Source organism: Phalacrocorax aristotelis, chromosome 15, assembly GCF_949628215.1.
Source record: "Phalacrocorax aristotelis chromosome 15, bGulAri2.1, whole genome shotgun sequence".
Lineage (NCBI taxonomy): Eukaryota > Metazoa > Chordata > Aves > Suliformes > Phalacrocoracidae > Phalacrocorax > Phalacrocorax aristotelis.
This window is the reverse complement of record NC_134290.1, coordinates 653,345-667,454: the sequence shown is the minus strand read 5'-3', so window position 1 is coordinate 667,454 and position 14,110 is coordinate 653,345. Positions and strand designations below refer to the sequence as shown.

The 14,110-nt window shown below is 48.7% G+C and overlaps 1 protein-coding gene across 9 annotated transcripts in view; it reads left to right on the top strand.

Moving 5' to 3' along the window:
* Positions 1-14,110, top strand: part of GGT1 (gamma-glutamyltransferase 1) — a 67,269-nt gene that overhangs the window by 28,280 nt on the left and 24,879 nt on the right. For 2 of the 9 annotated variants that reach the window (XM_075109999.1, XM_075109998.1), the window contains exon 1: positions 5,527-5,589. The exons of 3 other annotated variants lie outside the window; for them this stretch is intronic. In XM_075109999.1, coding sequence (XP_074966100.1) covers positions 5,540-5,589 — 50 coding nt within the window. In that variant the 5' untranslated portion in view covers positions 5,527-5,539. Of the gene's footprint in view, positions 1-3,693; positions 3,808-5,520; positions 5,590-11,916; positions 12,009-14,110 lie in introns of those variants that run through there. 4 more of the 9 variants (XM_075110008.1, XM_075110007.1, XM_075110003.1 and 1 more) reach the window with 3 other exon arrangements.

Genomic DNA, 14,110 nt, shown 5'->3' with positions numbered 1-14,110 from the left:
TCACTCCAGCAATGCTGATGGGTTCTGCCCCTATATAGTTTGATGGCATTAAGGTGCACTGTGCGCCGGTGTCCACTAAAGCTTTATACTCCTGTGGGTCGGACGTGCCAGGCCATCGGATCCACACAGTCCAGTAAACCCGGTTATCCCTTTCCTCCACCTGGCTGGAGGCAGGGCCCCTCTAGTCCTGATCATGGCAGTCACAACTCACTTCCTGTAAATGTGAATCAGGAGTCCCTCTATTACACTTAGAAATAAAATCTGTGCTTCTACTCCTCTGTCTGGGGACTTGCTCGCTGGAAACTGGAGCAGCAGCTTTCCTGGAAGAGCCTCCCTGAGTGACTGTTCTTCCTTGCAGTTCATGTACTCGTGCCTGTAGGGTCGAGGTAGGCTTGCCATCCCACCTCATCATGTCCTCTCCGTGGTCACGCAGGTAGAACCACAGGGTGGCCCGTGGTGTGTATCCCCTTCTTTGAGCCAAAGGACGCTTATTCCTAACAGCTGAGACACTGCTCTGTCGAGGTGGGGAGTAGGACAGATCTTCTTTGAGTTGCTGGACCTCTTGGGATAGTTTCTCCACAGCAGACACGAGCGAGGAAGAGATATTTGTGTCGTAATCCCGGAGTCTATCAATCACCTCCGCCACCGTTGGTGTCTCACCACCTTTCCAGGACATCACTGCCAATGAGTTTGCATGGGAGGATGGTGCGCTCCGTACAAACTTCCGCCACATGGGTCGTGTGCACTTGGCTTCATCTGGATCTTTGGATGACTTTTGATCATCCAGGTCACCATAAATCACCTCAAACACAGCTAATTCCCTTAGATACTCCATAGTTGTCCATTTTCCTGGGCGATATGTAACATCTTCTTTAAAGGGATACCTTTCCTTCACTCCAGACAGGAGTCGCCTCCAGAGGCTGAGGGCTTGTGGTTTTTTCCCCAATTGCTTTGTCAACGCCCCCTTCCCCAGAAAGGGATCCCAATTGTTTGGCTTCTTTTCCCTCTAGTTCCAGGCTACTGGCCCCATTATCCCAGCATCGGAGCAGCCAGGTGACAATGTGCTCACCTGAACGACGGCTATAATCTTTTAGCATATCTCGCAACTCGCTTAAGGACAGGGATCGGGTGGTCTCTACTTCATTTATGACTTCTCCCTCCTCTCCCCGCGATGGCCCTAGTTCTTCATCATCCTGTTCTAAACGAGTTGATGTCCGCTTCCAATATTTCGTCTTGTGTGTGGGGGCAACTGATACTGGTACGGGTTTATTTTCTGAGCTAGCTCCGGTACTTGTTGTGGGGGTTTGAGTGGCTGCAGTGCCTGTTGTCAGGGCTGGATTGTCTACAGTGCCAGTCACTTTGCATTTCAATCCAGAGACCTTCTCTTCCCCCTGGGGGCACTGAATACTGTTGAGCAGGGCTCGGTATGCATGGGCCAGACCCCAGCATGTTGCAGTTATCTGTGTCTCTCTGGAGTTCCCAGCGTAACAACACACTTTCTCCAAATATTCTACTAGTTTTTTAGGATTCTGCACTTGTTCGGGGGTGAAACTCCAAAACACTGGGGGTGCCCACTGCCCTAGGTATTTGCCCATGCTATCCCACATGCCCTGCCACTCCTAACTATCAAGCCTCGGGGCAGATTTCTGGGTGATATTCTTAAGTTGCTTAGTCAAAACCAAAACAACATGCCCAAAAACTAACAGTAAGTGCACCTTAACCACCCAAGGATGTTCAAGATACAAAAACGTTGTTGTAACAAAGGCACAGACATCATAGAACAAAGTTGCAGAGGTACTATTCTGTATTTCCTCCATATAAAATCTCTCAGAGGAGGAGGTATAATTGCTAATTGCCTCAACAAGGCGGTATCCGAAGTACAGTAATGGTTTCAGCAAAAACCCCAAATACCAGATAAAGCTGAAAACGAGTGTTTGTATAACAAATCTTGTAGGCAAAACATTACTAATCACAGCAGAACACAGCAGACTCAACAAACCAACACCGATCTTTAACGCCAACTGCAAAAAGGACAACATGGTGCTGTGACCAGCAGCTGTTGTTATCTCCAACCCTTGAGCCCCACGTTGGGCGCCAAAAAGACTGTCGTGGTTTAGCGGCAGCTCAGCCCCACACAGCCGCTCGCTCACTCCCCCACCGGTAGATGGGGGAGAGAATCAGAAGGGTAACGCTTGTGGGTTGGGATAAGAACAGTTTAATAATTAAAATTAAAAGAAACAACAACAGAAATGCAATGTAAAGGAGAACAACGAGAGGCGCAAAGCCCCGGGGGAGGGGGGAAGGGAGGGGAGAGGGGGAACGAACCACCGAAACAAACCGCACGCGCCGCAGCCGCTCACCACCTGCCAACCCGACGCCGCGCCGCCTGCGCGCTGCCACTGCCCCCCCTCAATATACTGGTCATGGTGTCACATGGTATGGAATGAACCTGCCATTGGCCAGTCGGGGTCAGCCGCCCCCACCATGGCCCCGCCCCTCCCAGCCCCCCCCCCCGCCACGCGGCAGAGCGCGGGAAGCTGGAAAGGTAGCTGACCCCCACAGTGAGGAGAATTAACCCCTTCTCAGCCAAAACCAGCACAGGAGCCTTCCCAGACAGGCTGTCAGAGCTTATGATCTTCAGCAGACGCGTTAACTGTGTTAACCTTTGAAGTAAAGTGAATTTCTAATGTCAGAATAGCAGAGGCCAACGTACAACCTTCTACCTTCCCCGCTTTTTTTCTCACCATAAAAAATGCTTTGGCCTCTTCCATGCTTACTACAGCAGTTTTTCATGGCTTAGCCCATGTTTGCCTCATCGTGTCAGTCCACACCATTCACTTGTAAGGAATTTCATCCACGCCTTATAGAAATTGAGGAAGACGAGGTTGGGAAGGCTCCAGGGCACAGGTACTGCCTCAGTGACTGCAGGCAGCAGTGCTGAAAAGGAAGAAGACCAGAGGGAAAAGTGAGCTGCTTTGGAGGAGCTTACCTTGAGAAAGATGCTTGTAAGAGCAGTGACCAAGTGCCTCCCTCCTTTGCAGCGCCATTCCACAGGGCAAGGAAAAGGTTCCACGGTGCTGTTCCACAGACCTACCCTGGACCCAGAGGGACTGCTGATGGGGTACCCGGCACTCAGCATCCCTTTCTGCACTTCCTGGTGTCAGGTCGTGTTTCTTATCCTGCAGGCTGATGCCCAAGGTGCAGCCTTACAGTGAAACAGGACAGTCGATCCCAGGGAGGATTCCCCCCCCTTTTTTTATGCGGTTTGAGCCAAATATAGGGCTGCTCCACGAAGAATGTGTTTGCGTGCCCAAGGCAGTGAGGCTGTGCTTTGTAAGGAATAGCAGGTCATGTCCAGGAGGCAGGGCCATGGTTGCAGGCCACATCCCTTGCAGGGCCATCCAGCTTCGGTTCATCATAGGCGACCCTTTGGCTGGACAGGACAGGATGGGATGCCGAGAGGATGCAGTAGGGCAGTGGCAAGGGGTGCACCCCATGGTGGGGATACCCCAGTGGGATGCTGCTGCTGGCAGTGCATCCCCCGTGGCAGCCACCTTCTTTGGACAACTGTCAGATCCCCTTGTCCAAAACGCCACAGATCATAGGCTGGCTACCTTTGAATTTCCTCCCATCTGTGCCATCTAGTGCCCAGTACAAGAACTGGGACTGACCCAGCCTCTCACCCACAGGGGAACAGACCGGCTGCTCTGGAGAAGAGGCTCTCCTCTCCCTGGGCCAGGCAGGGATGTGCTGGGAGGACCCCTGAGATGCCGCACCGCCTGCATGGAAAATCCCACTTAGCTCCAGGTAGGATTGCAGCGCACAGGTGTGCCTGTGGGGCAGATGGAGCAGGGAGAGTGACGCTGTTCGGAGGCTGGAGGTGAGGTGAGGCTGGGTGATAGTATTTTGCCAGAGGCTCCAGGTAGGGAGAGGAAGGCTCAAAACTCTTGGGAATCCTGCCTTTGCTTTTCCCATGCATTGCATTCCCATGGCGTGCTCTGACACTGCACGTGTGTTTTAAGCGACGAAAATACTGACCTCTTTCAGAACTGGAATTCTCCTATTTGGATAGATTTCAAAGCTATTCCAAGGGGAGCTACAGTTAGCTTTACTTACGTGAATTCCCTAGACTGTAAAACACTTTGGTTTTCAATACAAGCACAGGTTATTGGACATAATCTTTGTGTTATGCCATTTCTTAGGTAAGTTCCTTGCACTAAGTTGTTGTTATTTGAAAAAGCTTCTATAGCTGTAGCTTAATTTGCCACTGATTCTTAACTCTGCCTCTGTCCTTTTTATCCTTTTCAAAGGAATACTTTTCTTCTTTACAGACCCAGTTTCATTTATAAGCTTTAAATAAGAGGTGATAAAACAGGAGCTAACAAATTCTTGCTTCTTTCTTGCTGCATTATTTCACAAATTTGTATAAGATATTTAATGGTGGTAAAAAGAGCTGCTAACTCAAACCCACCAGTATATATCTGTCCTTCATATTAGTTTGTCACAGCCAGGCATTATGTATTTCTCTATATTGAATTTCAGCTGCTCTTATTTGCCCTGTTTCACAGATGTTTTCTGGTTTCTGCAAGCTCTTTGAAATTTTCCTGGTGTCCTTTGCTAGCTCCATATGTTATCTTCTGCCATTTCATTACTGGGCCAGAAGTAAATATATTGAACATGCTGCTTCTAGCATCCAGAGACCACCCCTCTCAGCTTTTTCCACATGAAGTTTTGATCATTCATTCTTAATTTGTAATGGATTAAAAATTATCTGATATCTTCTTCCCAGAGTTTTTATTAGCAACTTAAGGGAGTTAGTAGTAAAATAATTTAAGGAGCAGATAAACATATTCTTCTTCTTGGGATCACATCTAGGAGTCTGTGAGCTCTGCTCTTCTTTGCTTGTGAACTGTATCTGCTGGTTTGCTCCCTGTGAAGCTCTGCAGGTTTGCCTCTCCAGGATATATTGCACAGGCATGTCATGCTGTTTCTGAAATGTACATTTGCCTACTAATTTATTTTTTTTTCTTGGTACTTAAGTAAGCCTGATTGCTTAGAAAGTCTCAGTAGCCTTTTCAAATATGCAAAGGTAGAATTGCCCCTTAGCATGTGATAGATTTGGGAGCTGGCATGCTCAGAGCTCTCTGGGGCCCTGCTATTGATCTTGGCACGTTACTGCTTTTGAAGGGCCTGATCTTTGAAACCAGGGCTGCAGGAAGTAATTTTAGATTGTTTCTGCATCCTGCTGAGCACTGAAACGGTGACGATTTCAGTGGGAAGGAAACTCATCTTGAAACTGACGCAGTGTTTATCTGCTTTCCCTACTTAGTGCTTCATCCTCCTGGAGGTGGTATTCTGCAAAGCATCCCCTCCGCAGCGGGAGGCCAGGCCTAGTGTCAAGCCCCCACTTGCCCAACGCTTAATTGGTCCCAGCTGTGTGCTGGAGGGCTCTGAGGAGCCTGAGCTCAGGGCAGGCAGGTGTTTTGCTGTGCTGCCTGCACGGCTGTTTGCACGCCTGTAGTTGCTCTTCTGAGACCGAATGGTGCGGCAGCAGGGCTGGTTCTCCAGCGAGCTCCTGGGTTCTCACAGGTCTGTAAGCTCCTTTATTGCTGTCTCTCAGGTCTTTGGGATTTGTCGTTTCTAGGGCCTCAGACCTTCCTCTGTGTAATTTGATCCCGATTCTGTTGGTGTGCCACAATCTACACAGGCGTTAAAGCATTTGTGTGAGGTGGGTGCCCGCAAGAGTGCTTTCTGCGGTTTGTCCCCAGAGCCCTTAACAGGAGAGCCCAAAATCTCTGTATTACATGCAAGGGAATGGAGGCCTAGGCAGGCCACGTGATTTAGTGCAATTATTTAGCAGCAGAAACAGTACTAAATTCCCTTGCATGCCCCAAGCCTCAGCACTGTAACCCCAAGGCTATGCGTTTCCCTTCACCCAGCCCCTGTGGCAGAGTCCGTGCAGGTGCCCAGCTGTAACCTGGGGAGGTTTGGTGCAGGGGACTTGTTCCCCTGTGCTGAGGAGGTGCTCAGCCTTACAGGCACCATCTTCCACTGGGGCATGGTAGCTGCTCTGCCTGGGTATCATAGGGGTCAAGACCTGGGCAAGGCTGAGCCTGGCTCTGGCTGGCCTGTCTGGTTAGAGCAGTGCAGGGAAGTGGTCGTGCAGCAGCTGAGCTCCTGTCTCCCTAAATGTGCGTCCCAGCCTTAATTACGGTGACACTGCTGCCTGGGTGTAATTAGCAGTTGAGAAATCTTGCGTGTGATTTTAATAAGCTGAGAGTAATGCAATTTGTCTTTTCTATGAGATGCTTTGCAAACAAAAACTGTAATTAAAAAGCACACACAAGGAAGACAGCAACTGCGCGGTGTGTGCGTTACTGCTGGATGTGCAGCGGGTCTGGCACGTGGCCTGACCTGGCACAGGTGTCCCCCTTTGGTGCAGTCTTCATGGTGGGGTTCCTGAGGGACCAACATGTGAGAACTGCAGGGTTTGGCTCAATTGTGTGTTTTACAAAAGGCTCTTCCCAGTCGTTACAGCTTCCCTTTGATATGATGTTGCTCCTTGATCAGGACGATTCTCCTGGGTGTCATCCTCCCCATTGCTTTTCATTCCTGTTACCATTGTTTCTGTGCTCTCCTCTGCTAGCCCAAATTAGCTCAGGGTGGTAGGATCTCTGTGGCAGAGGCCAGTGAGGCAGTCAGGGTGGTGTGGGGTGAGGCAGGAAGCCCTTTCAAGAGCAGCCAGTGTTTCTGGTAGCCTCAGATCTGAACAGCTGGACCAAGCCCTGGACTCTGCCTCTCTTCCCTGCTCCTTCCTGCTTTCTTGGGAGGGTGGGAATAAAAAGTCTCTCTTATCTCATCTGCTGTCTCTGCACAGGCCTGCCCTGCCCTGGACTGCACTGGAGTTCAAAGTTGATTTCTGGTCATGGGAGTGCTCATGGGAGAGCATCCCCCTTGAGCCCCCAAGGTCTGTTTTCCCCAAACCCCCATTACACACCAGACTGACCTCACCAGCAGATCATCCCTCTTCCCCAGTGCCTGAAGCAACTGTGCAGGGAACAAGGTGGGGGGAAGGGAGGCACAGTGGCTATCAGAAAACGGATATGCTGTCTCCCCAGGCATCAGAGGGATATGTGCCTGACATCTGGGGGAGGGAGGGGAGTGGGAATATCAACCCAGACTGTGGGAAGCCCCTTTGCCTCCATCTGCAGGGAAAGGAGAGGGACTTTGTCTGGGGAGGCCACTTTCCCCCTGCAAATGTCCATTGGTGCCTGATGGCACTGGCTGCTGCAGCTCTTGTAATTTATGGGGTGCCTATGTTTGTAGTACCCCTCCTCTTGACCTGTGGGAGACACCATGATCTTTGAGAGTGCAGAGCCAAAGAAATGCCTGTGATTTCCCACCTGTTGCCATTTCTCCCTGCCTGGGAGAAGTGGTATGAGGTACCAGGTTGATAAGGGCGGGGGTTAAAAGCAGCTTATTCACTCATATCCCTTTGTGCTGTGCCATGCAGGTGAGACTGGCCTGCTGCCTGCTCTGCCAGCTAATTGCAGCCCTGGCACATTGGGAAAACAAAGCCTTCTCCAGAGATCAGGTTGAAATGTGGTAAAGGGATCTGTGATTCCCACTGCAGTGGAAACGGCAGCAGGTGTGGGCTCAGCAGATGGGAAGATATCCAGCATCTGCCCCATCCCAACGCAAGAGGCTATGGAGCAAATGCAGAGCAACCTGGCTGTGTGGGGTGGAGGGGGACAGCTGATGGGGCCAAGCTCATGTGCAAGCTTGGTCACTGTGCAATGCTACTTGTCCAGTCTCTGCAGCGTGCATGCTCCTCCAAAAGCCATGGCAAGTGGCTCTTCCCAGGAGCCACGCTGGTACAGCCTCTGCCTCCTGCCCAGCTGGCCCATTCACAATTTCCAAGATAGGTTGCAGGTGCTTTGAGGCCGAGGCTTGTGGTTCCGACATTTCAAAAGCAATGCCCATCTCTGGTGCCCTTTGCAGCACCAAAACAAACAAGCCTAAAGAAGGCTGGCCCAGGGGCCAGATAAACCAGGCACTTTTCTCCCATCTAGGGCTTTGGGACCTGTATTTGGGATGTGAGTCTTGTTCTCCTGATAGCAGGTTGCTTCTCTCAGGACAGGAGATCAATTGGTGTCTGAGCACTTATCCCAGTCCAATGTTATGCTCTGCCCAGGGGAGATGCTGTGAGCATCAAACCTGCCAGGTTTCTGCACTCAGATGCAGAGAGGCTCCTCTCTCTGCGGCCTTTCGTATTAACTTTGTGACCACCATCCTGGAAAGGACAGAAACATCCAGTGATTTCAGCGTATGACCTTGGGCTGGTGGAAGATGAACATACTTGACTGCTTTGCTGAAGCATGGGCTGTGACAGGAGCCTGCCCCATTGTACAATGGTGTCCACCCCACGTACGGGCTACAGCTCAAGGATGTTTTCACCAAGATTAAATCTGCACCATGCATTTCCCACTTAAGGTCAAAACTGTTGGGTGCAAATGGCCACACAGAGATGAACTGTATTACCCCAGTCTTAACTGGACTGTGAGCCCAAAGGACTAGGGGAGTACTCAGAGCTGCAGGGAGTGGCATATTTAGAAAGCAAAATCCATTCATTTCCCAAGGCTGTTGTTCTGGGGAGCAAACAGAGTGTGTGAGGTGCTGAGAGGCGTTAGAATAAAACAAATATAAGTCCAGATTCTCACTTACAGCATGAGCTGTCTGACACGATATGTGATGATGCATAGTGCTATATGAATTATCTGTGCCGCTGCTGAGCACCCCCCTCACCTGCCCACAGGGAAAAGGGTCCTGCTGTAAATTAGAGTTCCACAGCCCATGTTTCTGGGTGTTCAGCCCAGAGATGGGTTTGCCGTCTGGATACTGGTGGAGGTATAGCCAGAAAATACTTAGCCCCTGCCCACTCAGTGCAAATTAGCCCTTTAGATAAAGCCTTCTTGGGGGCTCAGTGAAAATTCCTCCCACACAGCACCTAGACAGCCATTGGTAGCTCTTTGCTCCTGCAGCACCCTCGGAGATGGGCTGATTCCTGCCACCATGTCGGCTGAACAGCCCTGCAGTGTGCAGTGGTGGGGGCTGGCACCAACAGGCCTGGTGATCAGAGCTGATCCTGTAGCAGAAACTGCTGAGAAAGGGACAAGAAGTTGTGAGGCTTCCTGAGAAGTGCGGCTCTCCCTAGATGAAGTTTGAGCAGGCTGCGCACACAGCCCTCTGGGGCTGAGCCCCAGGGCAGCGTTCGTTCATGTCCAGGAGTAACTTCTAAGCCTCACATCTCCGAGCCCCACTGATTCTTAGGCAGAATGGAAAAAATATTTGTGGAGGTTTGTATAGTGGACCTTGACTCTTCCTGGGAGAAGTCCTTGTTCCCCTGATTTTAGGGTCCTCTTGCTTTGGTTGTACTTTAACAACAATTAGTCACCCAATAACTTCCTATAATAATCAGCAAGTTTTCCATTAAGTGGCAAACACCTTGAACTTCTTCCCACCTCCTCTGCTGCAATCTAATCTGCTGTCATTTTTCACAAGGAGACATGTTTTATTCATTTCCTGTTTACAGTAGGGGAAAAACATGAGAAGCAGTAAAAACAGCAGCTGGTGGAGCTCCAGGTGCTGTGCAGTTAGACCATTGTCAGCCTCTGCATTTGTCACTTCCAGCTGCATCTGGATTTACTGTATGTATCAGACACATGACAGGGAAGAGAGGTGATGTCTAGCAACATGCTTAAAGGAGATTAGGAGGAAGATTCCTTATTCCAGCCTGGGAACTCACCTGCTCTGAAGCCCTGGGCAAGATTGACTGTGTTGCCCTGTCTCTAAAGTGGGGATGTGAATGCTTTTCTCATGTTGCCCTGTAACATTCACTGGCCCTGATACTAGCTTAAAATGCTATTAAGTTGTAAAAATTTTTGTGATGATGATAAGGATTTGGCAATCTGAATAGGTTATGGAGTTTGGGTATCTTCCTGCAGATGCAGTGAGCACCGGAGGCTGTGATTTGGTAGGCAGCTTTACATGGTCTCCCCTGTGTCTCTCCCTCTCTTACCATGAGTATCAGCGGACAAATAGGGGAATGGACCTATTATAACTCTGTTCTTCCTCTTTGTCCTTACAATTTGGTTAGAGCTTACTCTGCCACCCACCCAGGATGCTTAGGCTGTCTCCAATCTAACCTGTAGAAGACATGCTGCACCTTGAGCAAATGGGGAGCTTTCCTTGGGATGGCCATGTCTGCTGCAGAGGTGGTCGTGCTGAAAATTGCCTGCCAGGGGTGCAGATTTCTTCTTTGGATAAGGATATCAGAACAATTAGATGTTCATTGTTTCTGTTTTGATCCCAACTGCTCCAAAGTCAGGCCCCCTCCAAAGCGACAGAACAAGAGGGAGTAGTTTACTGAGATCATGTTTATGTAATTTGCAGGGAAGTGTAAATGTAGTGAGCAAATCTTACATATGTAAGAGAAAGTTAGTTTGTCCTAGATCTAAAAAAATTTTATGCAGCCTTCCTAGAAGTTAGAAAGGGTTCTAACTTAGTTACATACTGTCTTTTGAGTCCCTTGATGCTCATTTACCCATTCCTTAGGGTAAATGAGATTCAGACCATGATCTGGTGTACAGGAACACTCCTTGCAGTGTTTTAAAGAGCTCCCTTACTTAGGATGGCACAGTGTTATATGAACAGGACAGAGGAGATCTCTGGCTGAAAAATAACCTGAGAAGGGGAAAAAGTAAGATCATTCTCCAGCCCAGTTCATTATATATTGCACAAGCAGATCTGCTTGCAATAGCCATTCCCACTTCTCTCTTCCCCACCCAAACTAAGAACTAGCCTAAGAAATCTGCACTGTCATTGTGGGATTTTGATTCTGTGAGCTGGTGGCATTTATTTGGCTGCTGTTGCATGATCCTGCAGATCTTGGTACTGTTGCTGGTAGGTGACAGCAACTCTATGAATTCTACTTTGTGAAAGTCTGGGGTGACTCCTGCATTTTCCAGTTGCATCAGCTGAGAAGGCATACAATTCTGTTAGAATTGGCATCTCCTTTATACAGCTATCCCAGAGATACCTGACCAATAATTTGTAAGCTCTGAATCAGTCAAACATTGTCCTAATTCATGACACAGTTATTCATGGTCAAAAGTGAAAGATCAACAAAGCTGTAATGAAGGAAATGGAAAGTTAATTCTTTTTCCTTTGGAGAGCAACAGTACATCCTTGAGAGATTTCCTCTCCATTCACAGGCTACAAGACTTCCTCGGATGGAGAAGGGCAGGATGTGCCTCTCAAGAACTTCCTTGGTCAGTGTCCAGGACACCACCTTTTACAGGATGCACGTTCCTTCTCCTCCACAGATGGCCATGGAGCTGGGCAGTGCTCCAGCATCAGCTAGCTTCAAAGAGTGCAGGAATGGGACTTTCCTAGAGGGTGGTATGGGGGTGACAGTGCTCTAATGCCAATGGTGTCCTTGCTGTTAGGGCCTGTGCCACAGGCAAAACCAGCAACTGTCAGAGTATTGTTCAATGCATGAAGAAAAGGAAACAACTTTGCCAGTACGGATTCACTCCTGGGACTACCCAACAGCAAAGTATTATCTCCATTTAAGTCTGATCTTCCCTTGCTCTCCACCCTCTATGCTGTTCCCTTTACCGTGAGAAAGTATGGCAAAGAAAGTGTCTGACCACTCTGTTCTCAGCTTGCCCTGTGAGCCAGGAATTCCTCAGGGACAGGGAGAGGGAAGGGTGGCTTGGCTTTACTGCTCAAAGATATGACTTCGTCACATTACTCTCCCTTTCTGACCACTCCCATATATAAAGTCTTACGGCCACTTGGCTCTGTGCCACTGATCTTGCTTTTGAAATCCCTGCTTCTGGGAACCCTTGAAGAATACAGGGCAAGAGAGCAGGGCAGAAGCGTCTTCTTTTGCTGTCACTAGCAGAAGGTGAACTGCACCCAGAGAAAACAGAGCTTTTAAAATAGTGAGTAAACAGCATGATTTTATCTTCTCATCTGCGTATTTTGGTTGGATCGGGGTGTGAAATAGAGGACTTGTTTCTTTCCCTTTATTACCTACCTTTCCAGCTCTTTAATCATTAATAAATCCTTAATCTTTAATCTTCATTAAAGTGTAACTGTTTCACAAGCCTTCAGGCTCAGGTTTGAAGAGCAAGTGTTCCTCTTTTATAGGGTTTGCCAGGTCTTGATCTACTGTGCTGACTTTGGATTCTCTCAGTTAATGAAGGCCAGGTCACAAGCAGCAGAGTCTCTGTCCAGGCAATCTCAACAGCTGCTGATTCACCCTTTAGGGGAGCTACTTAACACTGGCTTGATAGGGTCAGCAGTACGTGAACGGATGGTTTCAAAAGGAATTGGGTTTTCTGACAGAGGCTGATCAGAGAAAGGAGCTGGGAGTCTAGTGACCTGGGATCTCAGTCAGGTCACTGGGCAAGCTGTTTCACCTCTGCATGCCCCATCCAACCCTTTGAAGCTACCCTATCTACCACCCAACTTGATGCTGGTCTTTCACTCCTTATTGGGTTGAAAAGATCTGTGGAAAGGTAGGGTTATAAGACTGAATCGCAATTTGACCCTGGTTCTGTGTGTAGTATGGCATGCTGGTAAGGGAAGTGCTGCTTTAACAGTCTGACAGAGGAAAGACTCTCAAAACTACCAGAGAAGTCAGAGCTGTACAAACACTGGAAGGCAGCTTTCATGGGTTCCTAACGATGAGAAATTCTTACTTAAGTCAATGTCCAGCTGGCAAGTAGTCCTCTTCAGAGAAAGCTGGGCCTACAGAGTGGGTTGAATTTCATAGATCTTGCATACCTCTTCTTTCCATATAATTCTGTGCTTCTAAGTGGTAACTTGGAAAATGCAGACCCTGTTGGGATGGGAGGTCAAGACTGGCAGGTTTCTTACCTGGCAGCAAGGGGAGAGGCCAGGAGGCAGGTGCAGAGCCAGAAGAGCTGCAGGGACAATGGGATGATGCTGGGGGTGTCTTCCAGAAGCAGAGTGGAACAGCAATGCTGTGTGAGAGAACTGAGCTCCTGATGCAGAGCAGGGAGAGCACTCAGCAGAGTGCATGTCGGGGTTAGTCATGGATGGGGAAGCTGGCCTGGGGAAGCTGGCCTGGGGAAGCAGAAAGAAGCGTCCTGAAATAAACCCAGCAGACCACATGTAATTCTTTGTAAAGAAATTTCTTTTGCAAGGAACTATCAAGGGCAACTGTATTTGTGTGAGAAGGAACAGGTTCTGCCCAGGCAAATGAATATTTAGACACATGAAGGACCAGAACAGCACCCAGGAGACTGTGTGCTCATTACCAGAACAAAAAGAATGGCCCTCTCCTACATATACTTGGACAACAAAGACCTGCTCCTGCTCTTGGCCGTTTCTTATGCTATGGTATCTCCATCTCATGGTGATTACTAATGCTGAATCCAACAGCTCTGGTTACCTCTCTAGTGGAAGAGGTACAACATCCCCCACTGAAAATCCACTCAGTCCCCATATAGCTGTTTTGTTTGTGCTGAAACCCTTCTAACATATGATGGGCTGTCCAGGACCAAGGCTCTTCTCTTATTCCAGCACAAGGTCCCAGTCCTGGGCTGTATTTCCTGATCCAGCTGTCTGCAGCAAGCAGGAGTCAGACCATGGCTACTCCAGGAGAGGCAAAGTTACTCAAAACAGCTCCACGGCATTAAGACACTCCTCTATCTGTAGAGTCTTGATTTAGCAAAGGCAGGTGAATTTAAGCAGGTAGCTACAGATATTTTTTTCAGTTGGAAACTGAACTCTTTTCCAAGTTCTGCTGAAGTCTGTGGAAACCTCTTCAGGGAATGCAGTCTCGAGTTCATTTATTGTTTTAGAATGGAGGTTTGTTGGCTGATTCGTCGTTTTTGGTTTGCCTTTTTTCCCCCCATCCAGATGCTTTCCAGTCTATAAAGTAAATAGTTACCTGCTATGGCAATAACATTAAATAAACCCTTCTGCAGAGCACCAAGAGAGTCCAGACTTCACCTGTGATCTAAAAGCTTTAATGCGATGTGAAGGATAGGCCCAAATGCAGCAGTCAGGCTAA